The sequence below is a fragment of the Myotis nattereri genome (genome assembly GCF_964212035.1).
Source record: "Myotis nattereri genome assembly, chromosome: 8".
NCBI classification, from domain to species: domain Eukaryota; kingdom Metazoa; phylum Chordata; class Mammalia; order Chiroptera; family Vespertilionidae; genus Myotis; species Myotis nattereri.
In genome coordinates, this window is record NC_138083.1 from 9,974,500 (window position 1) to 9,992,749 (window position 18,250).

General features: G+C 44.1%; 1 protein-coding gene across 1 annotated transcript; it reads left to right on the forward strand.

Annotated features, from left to right (window-relative positions):
- The first annotated feature begins 1,349 nt into the window (after positions 1–1,349).
- Positions 1,350–14,120, forward strand: ZNF217 (zinc finger protein 217). The gene is made up of 5 exons (XM_081097914.1): positions 1,350–3,521; positions 7,770–7,886; positions 9,243–10,805; positions 12,205–12,336; positions 13,947–14,120. The coding sequence occupies exons 1-4, from the start codon at positions 2,135–2,137 to the stop codon at positions 12,312–12,314; spliced, it is 3,177 nt and encodes a 1,058-aa protein (XP_080954040.1). The 5' UTR covers positions 1,350–2,134; the 3' UTR covers positions 12,315–12,336; positions 13,947–14,120.
- The last annotated feature ends 4,130 nt before the right edge of the window (positions 14,121–18,250 follow it).

Consider the following 18,250-nt stretch of genomic DNA (forward strand, 5'->3'; position numbering starts at 1 on the left):
GCAGTCTTTATTCAAATTGAAATGAATATGAACTCCTCGAGTTGTTTTTCTCACTTAGCTGTTGGCCAGTGAAAACAGTGTTGTCAGGGTTTGGTAACTGCTTTTCTAGAATACGTGCTGGTAATTTCTTCAGTTAAAATAGTATGTGGGATGCTGGCAGTCAGTAAATATTTGTTGAATGATAAATGCCTGAATAGAAACCTAAATGATCAGTCATGTAATTCAAATATCATTTAGTGTTTTGATTAGTATAGTCAGTATCCTTTTGACTGTATCTGTCCATAAATATAGGTCTGTCCCCCAGAACCATAGAATTTTGGAACTATGAGGTGACCTATAATTTATCACCTTTTTTGCCAATAAAAGCATTAAGTAGATACGGTTGAGATAATGTGGTGACCACTTTAAGGTTGTGACCCAGGCAGGACTAGAATTCAGGTTTCCGGAGTCTTCTATGATATCCCTCCAAGTTGGTAGTCAGCCCATGGGTTGGCCCTCTATTGTGATGGCAAACAAAAGACTAAGAAATTAACACAGAATACTTCAGTGCATTCTTTCTTTACTCTGATCTTTGACCTATAGTCTTATTTGGAAAAGTTTAAAGTTTAGTTTTTTTCAAAATGAAGATAACAAGGAATATGAACAGTTTCTCTTTGATGAGTGTGAAGAAATGTTTCCTCGTCTTTGAGCTTGCTCTTTGAGGAAGTGGAGAGAAGGAAAGTAAACTTTTTTTTTTCTTTAACAGTTGCCTGCCTGTGGTGGGAGTAATTAGCATGCCCTTTTGTTTTCTTGGGTAGAATTAACTGACTTCAGTTAAAGTAGTTGGGATTATTTAAAAACGGTTCCTATACTTGCTGTAAAGGTGGAGGGTTTTGGCTTTAGAGGTTAATTCTTCTCCAAGAGTGAAAATTGACTTCTAAATCAGCCGTCAGAGCTAAATGCAGTCACATATCCTCCCCCCGCGCCCCCCCCCCCCCCCCCCCCGCCAGTGCACATGCGAAAGGTGGATACATATGAAAGGACCCATTTCTGACTTCAAGACTAAGTAAGGCATATTGAACCAGTTATGTTGAGGATCTTATTTTAAACGTGTACATTCACAAAGTAGTGTTATATGTATTTCCTTATTGGACAGGAAGCCTTCCCTGATGCTTGTTGAAGATAGAGAGTTATCAAAAGCAAACTGGGATTGGGCAGTGGTTTGGGGTGTACAGTATCCAGTGAACCAGAATTTCTCATGGTTCCCTTGGCCAAGATGAACCACCATCTTGAGGTGTTCTGTATTTCTGGAGGGGAATTTTAGGAAAGGTCCCTATTTTGTGTGTTCGACCTGTGTAATCCCCTAGTGTGCTTTCAGGCATGTGTGTTTCTTGTCTGTTCTTTTGTATATAAGACAGTTTGAAGCTCTGGCTTTTAAAATTTTACCTTTCTTTGTCATTCTTATAGTCTCTAGATTTGTAGAGACTGTTTATAAATATACAGATGTACAGTTCAGTGACATTTTAGATGTATTATCTGAATTGGACAGTTTCTATCCTGAAACTGCACAGTTTGGATTTAAACCATTAAAGCACCATGTTTTAAGTTTCCTAACTGGATGGAATTCTAGTGATGTAATAGGTGTGCTGATTGGATAAATGAAATCGTTATTTAATCAACAAGCTTGTTTAACAGGCTGGCACTGTGTTAAGTTATGCCTTCTCTGCTGCATGGAAAAGGTCCCTGTGACCATGCACCCAGCCCTCTCTTTCGGGCCGTAGCTAACCCTTTCTGTTTCCCCTCTAGGTTTTGGAAATCTTGTCTCCAGATTGCTGGAATCGACTTGCTCAACTGACTCATTCGCTCTCAGTGGAGACAAAGAGAAGTAATGCTTTGTGCTGACTCATATTTGAATCAAAGCATCGCGGAAAGAACCAGTGATACTCTGCCATCGAGCTTCCTAAGACTTCTGAAGATAAGAAGTTAGAGGAATATACATTTTCTTTTGAACTTTTATAACAAATATTTGCTCTAGTTTTGAAGCCCAGGACTGCTGGGGGTGTGAGTGACAAGTATCACAAGTGGCCTTATTCCAAGTCCAGAAATTCCTCAGCCAGATTCTTATTTTATACACAGTCCTGAAGTGACAGGAAACATGCCAACTCAGTCTCTCTTAGTGTATATGGATGGACCGGAAGTTATTGGCAATTCTCTTGGCAGCCAGATGGAGCTAGATGATGCCATGTCAGTAAAAGGGACCACCACTGTTCCTTTCAGAGCCACGCAAGAGAAGAGCATCATCCAAATCGAAGGCTACACGCCCTTGGACTGCATGTTCTGCAGTCAGACCTTCACCCACTCCGAAGACCTCAATAAGCACGTGCTGCTGCAGCACCGGCCCATCCTCTGTGAGCCCGCAGTTCTGCGTGTGGAAGCAGAGTATCTCAGCCCTCTAGATAAAGGCCAAGTGCGAACAGAACCCCCCAAGGACAAGAGTGGCAAAGAGAATGAAGACCTGAGCTGTGAAGTGTGTGGGCAGACGTTCAGAGTTGCGTTTGACGTGGAGATCCACATGAAGAAACACAAGGACTCTTTCACCTATGGGTGCCACGTGTGTGGACGGAGGTTCAAGGAGCCCTGGTTTCTGAAGAACCACATGCGAACACACAACGGCAAGTCAGGGGCCAAGAGCAAGCTGCAGCAGGGCTTGGAAAGCCCGGTCACCATCAACGAGGTTGTCCAGGAGCAGGCTGCGGAGAGCATCTCCTCTCCTTTCAAGATGTGCATGGTTTGTGGCTTCCTATTTCCAAATATAGAAAGTCTAATTGATCACAGGAAGATGCACACCAAAGACACGGCTTCCGGTGACAGCAGTCCCCAGGCAGACTCTCAGCAGACGGGGATGCCAGCCCCTAGAGACGAGTTCCTGCAGTTCTTAAACCTCAGACCCAAAGCTCACCCTGAAACCGTGAAGCAGCCCACCAGATGGATACCTCAGCTCGACCCATTCACCACCTACCAGGCCTGGCAGCTGGCCACCAAGGGCAAAGTTGCCGTCTGCCGGGAGGTGAAGGAGCAGCCCGGGCAGGAAGGGAGCACCGACAACGATGATTCGGACAAAGAAGAGCTTGGAGAAATCTGGAATGGGAGTAAAAGCCATCCTGAAGGTTCTGGAAAGTCCAGATCCAATAAGAGCGGTTGTACAGGCCTAGCACAAGATAAAGAGAAGCCTAGACATGCCAACGGTGAAGTGCCTTCTGGGGACGCGGACCCCAAGTTGTCCAGTAAGAGTGAGAAGCCCACGCATTGCTCTGAGTGTGGCAAGGTGTTCAGAACCTACCACCAGCTGGTCCTGCACTCGAGAGTCCACAAGAAGGACCGGAGGACAGATGCTGAGTCGCCCACCATGTCTGTGGACGGCCGGCAGCTGAGGACGTGTTCTCCAGACCTAGCCGGCACCCTGGATGAAAACGGAGCCACAGATCGAGAAGGAGGCTCTGAAGATGGATCCGAGGACGGACTTCCCGAAGGCCTCCATCTGGGTAAGCTGCGTGCTGGGCGCGGCCCTCTGAAGGCACCGTCAGCTCAGGGTCTGGGCAGCTCAGGGTCCGGGGCCTTGGAGTCCAGGCTATTGGGATACCACCCTGTCGAAAGTCACTTGACTCCCTCGGTTGAGTTAAAAGACCTATCTATCAAGGTTTCTTCCTGTTCTGAAAGTTCTGGGATTTTATATTTTGCTAATAAAGGACACACATTATTTTATCTTGTGCATCAGCCTAAAGTGATGCTTTGTAAGGGGTGGTTTTGCCCCAGAGCAGTGGTCGCCAACCTATCGGACCTCACGGACCACCGGTTGGTGACCGTTGCCCCAGAGGACATCTGGCAGTGTCTGGAAACATTTTTGGTTGGCACAACTGTGTGGGGGTGTGTGCTGCTGGCACCCAGTGGGTGGAGGCCAGGTACACTGCTAAACATCCCCCAGTGCACAGATGTCCCCACAACAGAGAAAGATCCTCCCAAACTCAGTAGCTCAGGGTTGAGACCCTGGCTTTTGCTTAACTTTTTTTTGGCATTCCTGATCTTACCTATAAAAATAAGATACCCTTATGCAGTAAACTTCCCTATCTGTCAAGGCCCAGCTCTCATATGTTTATTGCAAATGGATTTCCAGTGGTGACAAGGCACTAGGAATGATGGGTAACCAGAGTGAGAATACTGCACACCACTTGGTGTGCCTGGTATCCCGTCCTTTGTGTCTGGGGGTAGTGTTCATTAAGTTACCTCAGAAATAAATGTGTCTGTAAAATACAGGGCATGTGAACACACCAAAGGGGTTCTCAAGCAATCTCATTTGCTCTGCCAAGTTTCTACTGTGCTAATGACATTTAATATGGGAACCGGAAGCTGCTATTGAAGGCTGGTTAACAGGTTGCTGGAGTCCCAGTGGACGCTAACCAGGGCAGAGGACTCCACCTGTGGGGAGCCTTGTCCACCCTCTCTTCTCCCAGAGCTTCTCATCCATTTGACCATATTTTGCTTGAATAAAGAATTCTGCTGCTGGAAAGCAGTTATAAAACCCAGCAAGTGGATGATGAGAACATGAGTTAGTTTTAGAGAAACGTTATCATTTAGGAAAGTGTTTTCAGTTAAAACAAATGCTGCCTTTTGTTGTAACTTGACTGGATGTCTGCGCGTGAGACCCAAGATGAGTTTGACCAGATAATACATGGGACTTGCCATCCTCTTTTAAGCTTGTGCCTGGTTCTTTTTCTGATCACGTGGTAGATGTGAGAACCGTGGTTTTCATGTCAGATATTTAGACTGCTTTGAGTTTCCTGGGATGCAGGAAACCTAGCACTTAGAGAACTACCGTCTTCAGTGTTCAGAAGTCCAGAAAATACATTATGGTGTCTTAGTGACATCATAAAAAACTTTAAACCCAGCCCTCTAGTCTTCTAGGTGGTATCTTTCAGAGTTGGTTCTGTTCAGGGCCATGTGATCATTGGGAAATAATGAGGCTCTAGAGATGCCCCAAAGCTCCGAGAGGAATGAAATGGCCTGTCCATGTTCTGCCAGCAGGTGGTGTGGGCAGAAGAACCTGGTGGAATGTCAGTCAGTGTGGCTAAGTGGTTGAGCATGAACCAGGAGGTCACAGTTCAATTCCCGATCAGGGCATGGGTTGTGGGCTCGATCCTCAGTAGAGGACGTGTAGGAAGCAGCCAATCAATGATTCTCTCTCAATTGATGTTTCTACCTATCTCTCCCTCTCCTTCCTTTCTCTGAAATCAATAAAAACATATTTTAAAAATTTTAATTAAAAAAAAAAAAAAAGAACCTGGTGGAAAACTTGGGCTTGGTCGTCGGGCAACTAGAATACCCATTATAGCTGGGAGCGCCAAGACCCGGGTTTAGTCTGGTTCTGCCACTGCATTGTTTTGTGGCCGATTATATGTTGCTTAACCTTTCTTTGCCCTGATTTCCCTGTTTGCGAAATTGGTTCATCGAAATTTTCCTCGTCTTTCACCTCTCAAGGATGATTTCCACAGCTTGCCTATAAAAAGTTCAGTCCTTAAAGGACAGCACTGTAAAATCAAAGGTGATGCTAAAAAGAGCAGGAACCAGGTAGATGGGGACATTTCATGTCCTTTCTGTTAGAACAAAGGCATTGCCTAACCTTTTGGATCTGATGCAACATACCATAAATCCTGACACATAGTTGGAAGTAGGAAATTGCGATTAAGGTACCAACCCAGCAACAGACTCGGCTAGTTGAGTGTGATTGTAAGGAGAGCTAGGTGTTCTGTATGCGGGGAATTGTTTTTCCTAGATTTATGAGACTGGAGCAAAAGTAGGTTTGCAGTTGTGAGTTGTGACAGACTTTATTCTTGTATTTATTAATTACTGTATTTCCCATTTGAACAACTGTAAACCTACTTTTGCCCTGCTCTGTATTCTGATGATGCCTTCTGGTCTAGATTGAGTTTACTATAATTTATTATCAACCTGGCTTTCTTTAGATTTATTTATTTTTTTGTTGTTTTAATATGAGAAGAACGGAGAAGAGAGAGAGGGAAATATCAATGATGAGAGAGAATCATTGATCAGCTGCCTCCTGCACGCCCCACATGGGGGATTGAACCCACAACCTGGGCATGTGCCCTGACCGGGAATAGAACTGTGACCTCCTGGTTCACAGGTCGACATTCAACTAGTAAGCCACACCGGCTGGGCATAGATTTACTTTTAAGAAGATCCAAAAGCGAAGTAAATAATTCATTACAAGTTTTTTTTCCAGCTTTTAGAAGTGGGTTTAATAATAGTTCCTGTGATTACCTTTTAAAGTCCTTGTGGCACCTTTTTTTAGATCCAGGGTTGTCTCTGCCATGTTAGCACATGTAGAGGTGTTCAGAGGTTAAGCGGTGGACACATTTGCCTCAGGGGAACTTAGGGTGACGGAGTGTACGATCCTGTCTTTATTGTACCTGGAGGCTGACTGAGGGTTGGCTTGTAAGCTGCTTTTTAAAATCAGTGAGCTATAAATAATCGAGAATGTGAAATGTGGAAGGAGCAGGGGAGAGAGAAGCCTTTTAGCTGGAAATAAGTTTTTTAAGGCAAAATGATGAGTTTAGTTATGCTAAATTTTAATAGTTGTCCCACTCATCATATTGTAATGTTCGTAAGATGAGCTCTACAGTAAGAGGACATTGAGCTAAAACGTAACCACTCATTTCTGGGGGAGCGGGTATTTTTACTGCAGCACATAATAATTGTCTTTTGGAGGGCTGGCGTGATATTTAACGATCCTTTAATTATGTGTCCCCAGTTGACCTTTGCTCTGTTGCCTGTAAGATACACTGTCCTGATCATCCTGTCCAGATTGAAGTGTAAAGTTTAACGCATTGTAATTGAGGACAGGTTTGACTTGTCAGCTAGATTGTGGTCATGTGTGTGCTGTGGACAATACAATCTGCTTTCCAGAACGTTGCTAAGTGTTGACAAACTTTCCTAGGTGGTTGCTGATGCCAAACCTTTTATTTTCTGTGAAGATTAAGTTGTGATTGCTACCCTCTAGTGGTAACTTGCCCAATCTTAAGATAAAAGTCTATTTTCCCTGGTGGTTGGGAAAATTGGTGATTTATATTGGCTCAGTTTTCTAAATTAGACTTGCTCTGAAGAAGCTGGTTGTTCCAGCCGTTTGTGTAGGTCCGGCTCCAGCTGGCTCGATCCTGCTCACTCTGCCACGTGGAGAGTGCTGCCTGCGCATCTGGCTGTCAATGATCTTTCCCTGATTAGCAAATGGAAAACTCAGTCTTTTTTTAAAAATATATTTTTATTGATTTCAGAGAAGAAGGGAGAGGGAGAGAGAGAGAAACATCAGTGATGAGAGAGAATCATTGATTGGCTGCTTCCTGCACGCCTCATACTGGGGATTGAGTTTGCAACCTGGGCATGTGCCCCGACCAGGAATTGAACTGTGACCTCCTGGTTCCTAGGTTGATGCTCAATCACTGAGTCACGTCAGCTGGGCAGAAAACTCAGTCTTTAACAGCAAACTGCTGCAGTCCAAAAACCCACCCTAAACAAACAAAAACACTAAACACGTGCTTGATATAAAACCGCAGACCACCTCAAAACATGTGGTGTGATTTTAGCCTTTCTGGTTTACCCAACACTAATATAAAAGTTATTGTATGCTTTTTGAAAAATGTTTCTGTCAAGACAATTTCAGTCAACTTGCCTTATTGATGTACTTGAGCTGTCTTTTTACATATTTTTCTTTCTGCTTTCAGATAAAAATGATGATGGAGGCAAAATAAAGCATCTGACATCCTCAAGAGAATGTAGTTACTGTGGAAAGTTTTTCCGTTCAAATTATTACCTCAATATTCATCTCAGAACGCATACAGGTAAGGAACTTTTTAGATTTTCTTAAAGGATGTATTAATCAAAAGAATTACAATGTGCTTTGTGTCTGATTTTTGTTGCTGTTCAGATAATCTGGTAGGTCCTTGGACTAGTTTAAGAATAAACGTGTAGCCGAAACCGGTTTGGCTCAGTGGATAGAGCGTCGGCCTGCGGACTGAAAGGTCCCAGGTTCGATTCTGGTCAAGGGCATGTACCTGGGTTGCGGGCACATCCCCAGTGGGAGATGTGCAGGAGGCAGCTGATCGATGTTTCTCTCTCATCGATGTTTCTAACTCTCTATCTCTCTCCCTTCCTCTCTGTAAAAAATCAATAAAATATATTTAAAAAAAAAAAAAAAGAATAAACGTGTAGCATGCAAGTTGCAGCTGTCATGTTAATACTTTCAGTATCATTGTAACTTGAACTATAGTTCCTATTTTGAAATTAGTTTCCTGTTTAGTTTCTGATTACCGTATTCTCTCATTTTCAAACCTCTTTCATGTGTTTTTAAAAAATTTTATTTATTGATTGCTTTTAGAGAAACATTGATCTGTTACTTCACTTATTAATGCATTCTTTTACTTTTAAATTGAACTTGTTGGGATGACATTGGTTAATAAAATTATAGGTTTCAGGTATACAATTCTACAACACATCGTCTGTATATTGTATATATATTTAACATCCCAAGTCAAGTCTCCTTCCATCACCACTATTCCCCCTTTACCTTCTACCTCCCCATTCCCTTCCCTCTGGCAATCACCTTCCTATTGACATTGGTTGATTCTTGTATGTGCCCTTTCTGGGGATCGAAACTTAAAACGTTGGCAAAGTTACCAGGATAATGCTCTAACCAATGAGCTACCCAGCCAGGGCCTTTAATGTATTTTAAGGTCACAGCTTCTTTCTATTTTTATAGTGTAGAATGAAACGGGAATATATTTTACAGTTTTTTCTTTAGATTATAGAAGCAGTTGTAACAGTGGGTAGGAAGCTGCATGCACTTGAATTTCATCTCTTCCTCTCACTAGCTATGCAACTTTGGTCAAATGATTGACCTGTTCTGAGCCCCTGTTTTCTGAGCTGTAGAGATGGGATAATAATATTCACTTCCATAGGGCTATTATGAAGGTTAGAGAAGTATAAAATGTTGCTATTTTATTTTAAAAATTAAGACGTATTCACATGTTCAAATACTCAGTATAGTAAGCGTGATAAAGAAACACCTCATGAGGACCCCTGGATATGAAGATTAGTAGATGGAGAGGGAAAAGGAAAGAGCCCTGTATTCTGTGTGATAAAGATCTCTTTTGATTTTTTCATAAACTTCTGTAATATGGTAGTGTTTCTTGTTTTAGGTGAAAAACCATACAAATGTGAATTTTGTGACTATGCTGCAGCCCAGAAGACCTCTCTACGGTATCACTTGGAGAGACACCACAAAGATAAGCAGGTCGATGTGGCCGCTGAGGTCAAGAGCGAAGGGAAAAACCAGGAAACGGAAGATGTACTACTCATCGCCGACAGTGCGCAAACCAAAAATTTGAAAAGATTTTTCGATGGTGCCAAAGATGTGAAAGGCAGCCCACCTGCCAAGCAACCTAAGGGGATGGCCCCTGCCTTTCAGAATGTTCTGGGCAGCGCTGTCCTCTTGCCAGTACACAAAGATACTCAGGATTTCAATAAAAATGCAACTGAAGGTAGTGCTGATCAGCTAGGCAGACACCCAGCCCCTGCTTATTTGGACGTGTTAAAGAAGAGACCAGCGCCCGAAGCTCAGGCTATCACCCTCGCTCACAGAGCAGAAGTGGCTGCTCCGCCTCATCCTCACCCAGACGCCACTGCCGCCCACAAGGCCGAGGTTGGCCTCAAAGAGAAGGCAGAGGTGGCAGCAGACAGCAGAGTGAAGCCCAGCATGGACTGTCAAGAGAAACCTTTAAATTTATCCCTTGGGGCACTTCACAGTTGCCCAGCAATTTCTTTGAGCAAGAGTTTAATCCCAAGTATCACCTGCCCATTTTGTACTTTCAAGACCTTTTATCCAGAAGTTTTAATGATGCATCAGAGACTGGAGCATAAATACAATCCCGACGGTCACAAAAACTGTAGAAACAAGGCTTGGCTTAGAAACAGACGCACTGGCTGTCCACCAGCTCTACTGGGAAAAGACGTGCCTCCCTTGTCCAGTTTCCCCAAGCCCAAGCCCAAGCCCAAGCCCGCATTCCAGGCCCAGTCCAAGACCCTGCCGTCCGAGAAGGGGAAGCCGGGTCCCGCAGGGCCAGGCAAGGCCCCTCTGGCCTCAGGGACTGACTCTAGCACTTTAGCCCCCAGTAACCTGAAGTCGCACAGGCCACAGCCCAGCATCGGGGTGCAGGGGGCTTCAGCCGCCAGGCAGCAGCCCTCGGAGATGTTTTCTAAAAGCGGAGTTTCTCCTGCCCCGGAGAAGACCAAAAGGCCAGAGACGAAGTTCAAAGCCCCGGTGGTCTCCGTGTCCCAGCCCTCGAGCAGCAGCACCATCAATGGCTCGGCCGACTTCTCGGCCAAGCACGACGGCCTGTGGGCGCCTGCGGGAAGAGACTACTTCTGTGGCCGCAGCGCAGGTGTTGCCAGCCCGGAGCTCGGAGAGCCGCTTCCCAAGCGGCCGAAAGCCGGGCCCGTGGTCCTGGATGCGGAGCAGCCTGGGCCCCACTACCGAAGGGTCCTTGACCTGCCCAAGTACACGGTGGGCCGTGGAGCCACAAGGCTGCTGCCCCCGGAGTACGCGTTCCCGCCGCCGAAGGTGCTGCCCGCCAAGCCGCGGTTCCTGGCATCAGGCGAGATCGACTCCGCCAATGTGCTGACCTTACACACGCCCTACAGCGGGCCCGGGTCGCTCTACACGTGCACCCCTGCGGGCTCTGCGGCAGGCGCGGCGCTGGAAGGTACTGCCCAGTCAGGTTCAGCTGTGCATTCTTGTGGGGGTTCCTCCCGGGGACAGAGTGGGGGGGAGGTGTCTGACAGTGGGGTGTCCTAGGTTTGGCAATGGTTTGTGGTCCCCAAAGCTCAGCCCTCCAGGGTATGGTCTTATTCCTGAGTATTGACTTTCTCTTGCTGATTTAATCTTTCTACCTTGTGGGGGTGATCATCAGAAAGGCTGTTGAGGAACCCTGACCTGACCCTCTCCTGCTCTGAAATCTCAGGTGCCTTTTAGCCCTGGTCACCTCCCCCATCAGGTCTTTTCCTCCCACAGATGTGGTGTGCCCAGCACTCACGCCCAACTTACCCCGGGATTTGAGATTTGGGGAACTTCTGCCCACATCTTACCACCCCTCCTAGGCTGTCAGCTCCTTTAGAGTGGAGCACGCATCTTGGAGAACTTATATTGCCTGCAGCGCTCACGTGCCCCCACAAGGGAGGCCAGGGGTAGGGAGTAAATGCTACCTGACGACCTTGACCTGTCAGGAGCAGACCCTGTGCGAACTGCTCTTAAACAATCTTTTGAGCAGTTTTGATGTCAGGACTAATAGAATTATATTGCCTACTTTGTCCTTGGGAAATACTAAGAGAATTTCAAAAGTGCCAGTACTTCCTCATATATGTCAGTTGTTAGCTTGTAGATAACTGGTGCTCTCCCCATGGGAGTGTGTTCAAAGCCTCGGCTTCCTTTTGGCAGCGCTTCGCAGGGGTGTCTGCCTGTGAAAGGGTAGATGAGAGTGTCCTGGGCCTGTCCCGCTAACGCTCCTGCAGAATGTAAGATCAGTGCTTACTAAGGTCAGATTATGGGTTGTGTGTGGTGATAGTACCCGTCAGGGGCAGCTTGATGGGAATGGATCGCTAATTAAAAAACAATTGCTTTCCACACTGCAGTGATTTTAAAAGTTGCGATGAAATATTAATTTTTGTTGCCTTTTGATTAAATGTGCCCATTTTCCCCCCTTGCACTTAAAGCTGACATGAGTCAAAACTTTGTCTTTACTTGATGAGAAGATACATGTTGCAAGTAGAGTCCTTTTTCAAATGAGTGGTTTTCTCTTGCACAGTTTTGGTCCTTGATGGATTTAGCTTTAAAGTATCTTATGCTGCCTTTTTTCTTCTGGCTTTTTAGTTCTTTCTACAACAGCCAGGACTTTGAGGATTTAGCTTTAGTGACCTAAGATCCTGTGGTAACACATGTCCTCCTGGCTCTTAAAGACGCAACGGACTGGTGGCAATGGACTGGTGTGCTCCGATCACATTATCAGTTAGGAATTTAGAAAATTGACCTCTGACAGCCCACCCACAGCTTACCTAATGGCTTAAACTGTATTCTAAATGCCCTTTTACACTTTTTTTTTCAAACAGGAAAAAGGCCTGTGTCTTATCAACACTTATCTAGCAGCATGCTTCAAAAGAGAAACTATGAGAATTTTATTGGGAATGCACATTATCGGCCAAATGACAAGAAAACTTGATTTCCTATTTTGGGGAAGAAAGGTGAGCGTATATATAATGTATTGATTTTGTTTAATTGAAAATAAGCCATCTAGCTTTGCCAGTATAATAGAAAGTAAAATTGCTTTTCATTTTCATTTAAATTTTTTTTTTAGGTGTTTTATTAAAACTTAGAGTGCTCAGGAGAGAAACAGTAAGATAGCAACTGAAAGTTAGTAAGCAGTTACTTTGTGGTAGGTAGGCATTGAATGTTTTATAAACATGGTTTTATTTCATCCTTCTTCCAGCAGGTGGCGGTAGGTCAGGCATCAGCAGACTGTTCTCTGCTTGTTTTTGTCAGTACAGTTTATTGGCACCAGGCCATGATATTGTCTGTGGCTGCAGAGTTGGGTAGTTGTGAGTGGAACAGATTATTACTGACAGATTACTTGCACTGTGCACTACAGCCCATCAGTAACAGTACAGGCTGACTGTCCTGTCTGTCCAGCACTGGCCTTTTTCTGCATCCTCCAGACTTTTAGAGAGAGGAAGGGAGAGCGGGGGGAGAAAAGGAGGGAGGAGGGAAGATAGAGAGGAGGAGAGGGAGAAACATTGATGTGAGAAAGAAACATCAATCGGTTACCTCCAGTATACACCCCAACCAACTGGGACTGATCCTGCAATCGGGGCATGTGTCCTGATAGGGAATCAAACTGGTATCCTTTCGGCACATGGGAGGATGTTCAACCAACCGAGCCACAGTGGCCAAGGCCCTGCACCCGCTTGTCAAACAACCTTTCTGATACTTCAGGACCAGCTCACATACCATTTCTGCAAATGTTTGCAGAGAGCCAGGCTGCTTCCCCAGGTGTGTTGCCTCTGCCAGTGTGGTTCATGCCCTTTTCTGCCCGTCTCACCTAGATGTCTGACTCCCACCACTAGCTGAGCGCCAGAGGAGAGTCCTTTGTCCAGTGCCTAGACCAGGGGTGGGCAAACTTTTTGACTTGAGGGCCACAATGGGTTCTTAAACTGGACCGGAGGGCCGGAACAAAAGCATGGATGGAGTGTTTGTGTGAACTAATATAAATTCAAAGTAAACATCATTACATAAAATGGTACGCTCTTTTTTTTTTTTTTTTTTTTTTTTTTTAGTTTTATTCATTTCAAACGGGCCGGATCCGGCCCGCAGGCCGTAGTTTGCCCACGGCTGGCCTAGCCCATAGCCGGGACTGTCATTGATAACTAGGTAGATGTTGAACAGATAATGTTACAAACTTTTTATGTACCTTCTTGTGGACGGAGGTTACTCTGAGTCACTTGTTTTGTTAATGACTCCTGGTCTGTCCATACATTTTCCTCTCAAACGGTAGAAAATTGCAGAGTTTGTTGGAGTGGCAACTGGCTTTGCAGACTGAATTCACTGATGTGAATTCTGAATCTTGGTTCATTCCTCTCCGCCGAATCAGTGAAATAAATACCAATGACCATGGAAGTTGTGTGGCTTTATCTGTCTATTTGTCTGTCTCCCGCTACTTCCACTGCAGAGTTCAAGCTCCAGCGCACACGCAGGGCTCGAGCTCTGGTGGTTCTGTTGGTTTGGTGCACTTAGGGTTGTTGTTTAAACCCGCCTTCCGTTTTATCGCAGTCACTCTTTACACCTTTGTTTCCCTTAGGTCTTGATGGATGTGTGCTCCATGCAGTTGAGTCAGTTCATCCTTCGAGAAAGTGAGCGGTGAAAGCTACTGAAATAAGCTGTGACTGTACTGTACATACGCGCAAGGAACACTACGTGCTGCAAAGTGGTTCTGTTAACTTTTGTACCAAATAGCAATAAAAACTATAGTTGGAACAGTTGAGTTGTATACAAATGGAGACGGGAAATCTCTATTTTGTCCCTGAATAATATTTTTTTTTTTAGAATTGACCAAATAAGCAGAGTTTTTGCATACTTGAGCGCTGCTGAAAAGAATCATTTGGGCTGGGGGTGGGTGGGGAGAAAGTATATAATGCTTGCACCTCAGGTAAAATCTGTACATATATAAGTTGTACCTGCTTGTTTCAGTACCCTGCGCCTCCTTTTCCTCATGTAGCTCCTCACTCTGACAGTTCCTGCTATTTGTGCTCTTTCATTTAAGATGTACGTTTTAAAATTTTTGATGATTTGTATTATGTTAAATTGTCCGCAGTCTGTTGTCTTAAAATTTGTTAATGGAAGTATTGACCCTCTGTGAATATTGCTGCGTATGTCGAGGTCAGCTACTCTGATTTGGTGCCCTGTTATCACAAATGTCACGGTGTCGCCGAGGAGGAGCCGCTCCATGGTCCCCTCTGGGGAGTGGGTGTCTGCGGGCAGTGCTTCCTCTCCGAGCAGCCAGCTGCCCGCACACGCACCAAAGTGTATGTGGAGCTACTCAAATTAGTCTCCTCTCAAATGAATCATTTTTGTTGGCAAATTCAGTTTTTTTTAGGTGTTTGCTTAAATTAGTAGATAAAAAATGAAAACGCTAAATTATACATGGTACAGATATTGGAAGCAATTTTCAAGGAAATTAAAGTTTGGGGGAAATTTTTAGGTTTGTATTGGAAGTAAGTGCGTCTGCATTGAGGTCAACAGTGGGCATATTCAGACACGTTGGTTCTGAATAAGAACTTCTGGCCTGAGCCTTCTGGTAACCGGGGAAGAAGTGGCCTGCTTCTAGACTTCAGTTGTCTTCCCATTTTTGATTTTAAAGCAACAGCGTTTTCTCAGTACACATGCAATTTGGGTTTTAAAGAGAATAGAGCCACCAGTTGGCCGACTGGATGTTTTAAATTCCCGCCCCTTAATTTGCAGTTTGTAGCTGAGTTCTCCAGCAGCCCCTGGGTTTAACATTTTACTCAGAAAACTGTTTGAAAAATAATTTTGCACTGTTAATGTTTCTTGTCTTAAGGGTAAAGTCCTAAAAGAATCTTGATTTTTTTTTGTTTTTTTTTTTGTTTTGTTTTGTTTTCATTATGCAACATGAACGAGAAGTCTTAACTCCCGTGTGACAGACAGGGAGACCGGCCTGAGATCAGTCTGCTGGCCTTGCAGCGAAGTGCTTCGTATCAGGAAAGCGTACACTATTAACCCCTTTTCCTGTTCACAAGCTGAGCCATATGTACATAATCTAGATTTTTGTTTCCATAGTATTGCACTTTTATAGCCTATTTTTGAAGATTAACACATTTGCGAAGATGATTGACTTGATCATTGCTAATCTGATGAGTGTTACAGAAAGCTTGCTCTGACTATAAGTGTAAATCTTAAAGGGGATACATCATAGTAGAGGGCTGAAACTTAAACCTTTATTTTAAAAAAATCACCAAATCTATGTGAAAACAAGTCAGTTCGTGTTATGCTGAAATTATGGGGGTTTTCATATTTCTCCTTCCTAACCACATTTCTAAAAGTATAAAAATACCAGTTTTTTTTTTTCCTTTTTCACAGCCCTTGTATTCCAAAATATGTTGTTGTTATTATTTTTGTCCATCAGTATTAACTATTGGGATACTACTGGTTTTGTATGTTTTTTTCCTTTGGGACAACAGTACATATAATAGAGGTACAATCTGTTGGATTTTTGTTTATGTATTTATTTCATTCCAGTTTGATTTATTTTAATTGTTGATACATAAGTTGTCAAACAGTAGATGTTACTTGTTTTATTTATGATATATTTCAGCTTAAAGTTATGTTATTATATGTGGATGTAAATATAGATTTGGTGTTTTGCAGTCTTGGTTTCTGGTCTTTATTGTGTTTCGTTTCCGATTTTGTTTCATTTAACTATTTATAAACAATTTTAAACAGACACGATAGTAGCGAGATTAGTACAATGACTACCCTCATCCTGAGCAACATTTTGTGTCTTTCTGCTCCTCCCTGCCCCTCTCCCCCCAGCTTTCTAAAGCAAATCTCAGACTGATTTAATTTCATCCCTAAAACAGCGCTTTTTATGATCACGTGGCTGAATGGCCAAGGTTCCTCGAGCCGGCTGCCATCTCACAGCTCGGAGGTTCACTCAGGGTCCAAACAAAAGTTTAGCTGGTCTGACCCCCCTGGGCGACATTTCATCTAAGAAACTGGGTCCTTGGTCCTACGCATTCTTGTTTGGGTTTCTTGCATACTTGCGTGTGGTTTCCTCTAACCTGTTTCTCCAGCCTCTGTATCCTATGAACTGGTCACTTCAGCTAGAGGTTTAAGGTAGACTGGAGCTCAGATTGGGGGGGAGGGGCTATGGACTTCTCTGGCGTCACTACTGGACACATATAGCATGGGGCTTTCCAACCTGTAGTGGTAAGTCGGGCTGGTGGGTTCAGAAGTCCCAGTGAGCAACCTGTATCGAATTTCCCATCAACCTTCCTCCTCTGGGTTTTAGCAACCCTTGAACGTTGGGAATGTCACACAAGGTGATTTTGTAATAAAGTCTGTCATTCCTTACGCATTTGTGAGTTGGACTCCTGTGAAGACCTCACTGTGGTTTGGTTCCCCTGACAGCTTAAATGTAAAGGAGTCACCAGATTGGGGACCAACCAGCATCTTCCAGACACGACTGCCGGATGGACTTTTGACGCTCAGTCTCCTGTCTCTGGCCAACAGGCTCCTGTAAGTTGGCTCTGTGTTTGAATTTGAGACAAAGGTCTGAAGGCTTCTTAGCTTTTTGCTATGAGACTTTTTGGGTTCATCCTGAACACTTGAGATACAGACCTGGAGACATTTTCCACGGACCCTGGGCTCCATTGATGGGAAATGGTGATTGCGAACAGTCATCTGGGGAGAAGGGGTGCATCATCGGGTTGCTTCAGCTCAGGAGCTGAAATATGTATTTTCTTTCACAAAAATACCTTAGCTGTGCTGGTTTTGCTCGGTTGGTTGGGCATCATCCCCATACACCAGGAGGTCACTGGGCTGCAGGCTTGATCCCCCAGGAGAGGGTGTGCAGGAGGTGGCCAGTCTGTTTCTCATGGATGTTTCTCTCTCGCCCTCTCTCAAATAACATTTATTATGGAAGGAAAATACCTCTTTAAGATGATGCTTTTTTTGTTGTTAATCCTCAGCTGAGAATATTTTCCCCTTGATATTTTAGGGGAGGGAGAGACAGAAATGTCAATGTAAGAGATACATCTTGATTTCATATTTTGTTTTTCTGAAACCCTGAGTTTCCGATAACATGATAACCTACTTTACCTTACTAAAGGGTGTCCCAAAATTCACGTAAGAAGTAATTTTGATAGGAAACACAGGTTTATAATTAAAAATTGTAAATTTTTTATTGATTCATAAAGTACACAGTATAGGGTTATATATGGAATAGCACATCGGGTAAATGGCCTCCACGGCTTTGCTGGCACATACGCAAAGCCGTGGTCTTCATGGGTCTTCATTGCCCCTGCTCCTGGGCCATAATTGGTACTTGGTCATGCTTATCAAATTGAAGGGATTGAAATCAAAGGGCAACAGATACTAGAATCTGATTCAATAAACCAAGTAAAATTAGGCTTTTATTTTTTGTTGGTGTTAATGCTCACGCAAAATTCAAATCTTGCGTGAATTTTGGGACACCCTTTATATGTAACAAATCCTGATTCCGTTATTGATAACATGATTACATAAATGAAGTTTTCAAAAAAATTTTTTTTATATAGTTTTACTTGTTTATAGCAATGGTTCTCAACTGTGGCCCCAGACTGGCAAATCATCACCATGGGAATTGGGTAGGAGTGCAGGTTATCAGGCTCGGCCCAGGCCTGCTGAATCAGGGGCCTGGGGTGGGGCCAGTGTTATCGAGTCTCCAGTGCGCACAGGTCTGCTCAGGGGGTCCCTCTAGGGGACAGTCGTGGTAGAGAGTGAAATGACCTGGGAGGTATGGCAAGGTCAGATTCATTGCTTTCCATCTTTAGACACTGCTTTACCTCCCCCTCCTTTTTCAATATAATCTCGTTACGTAAAACGTGC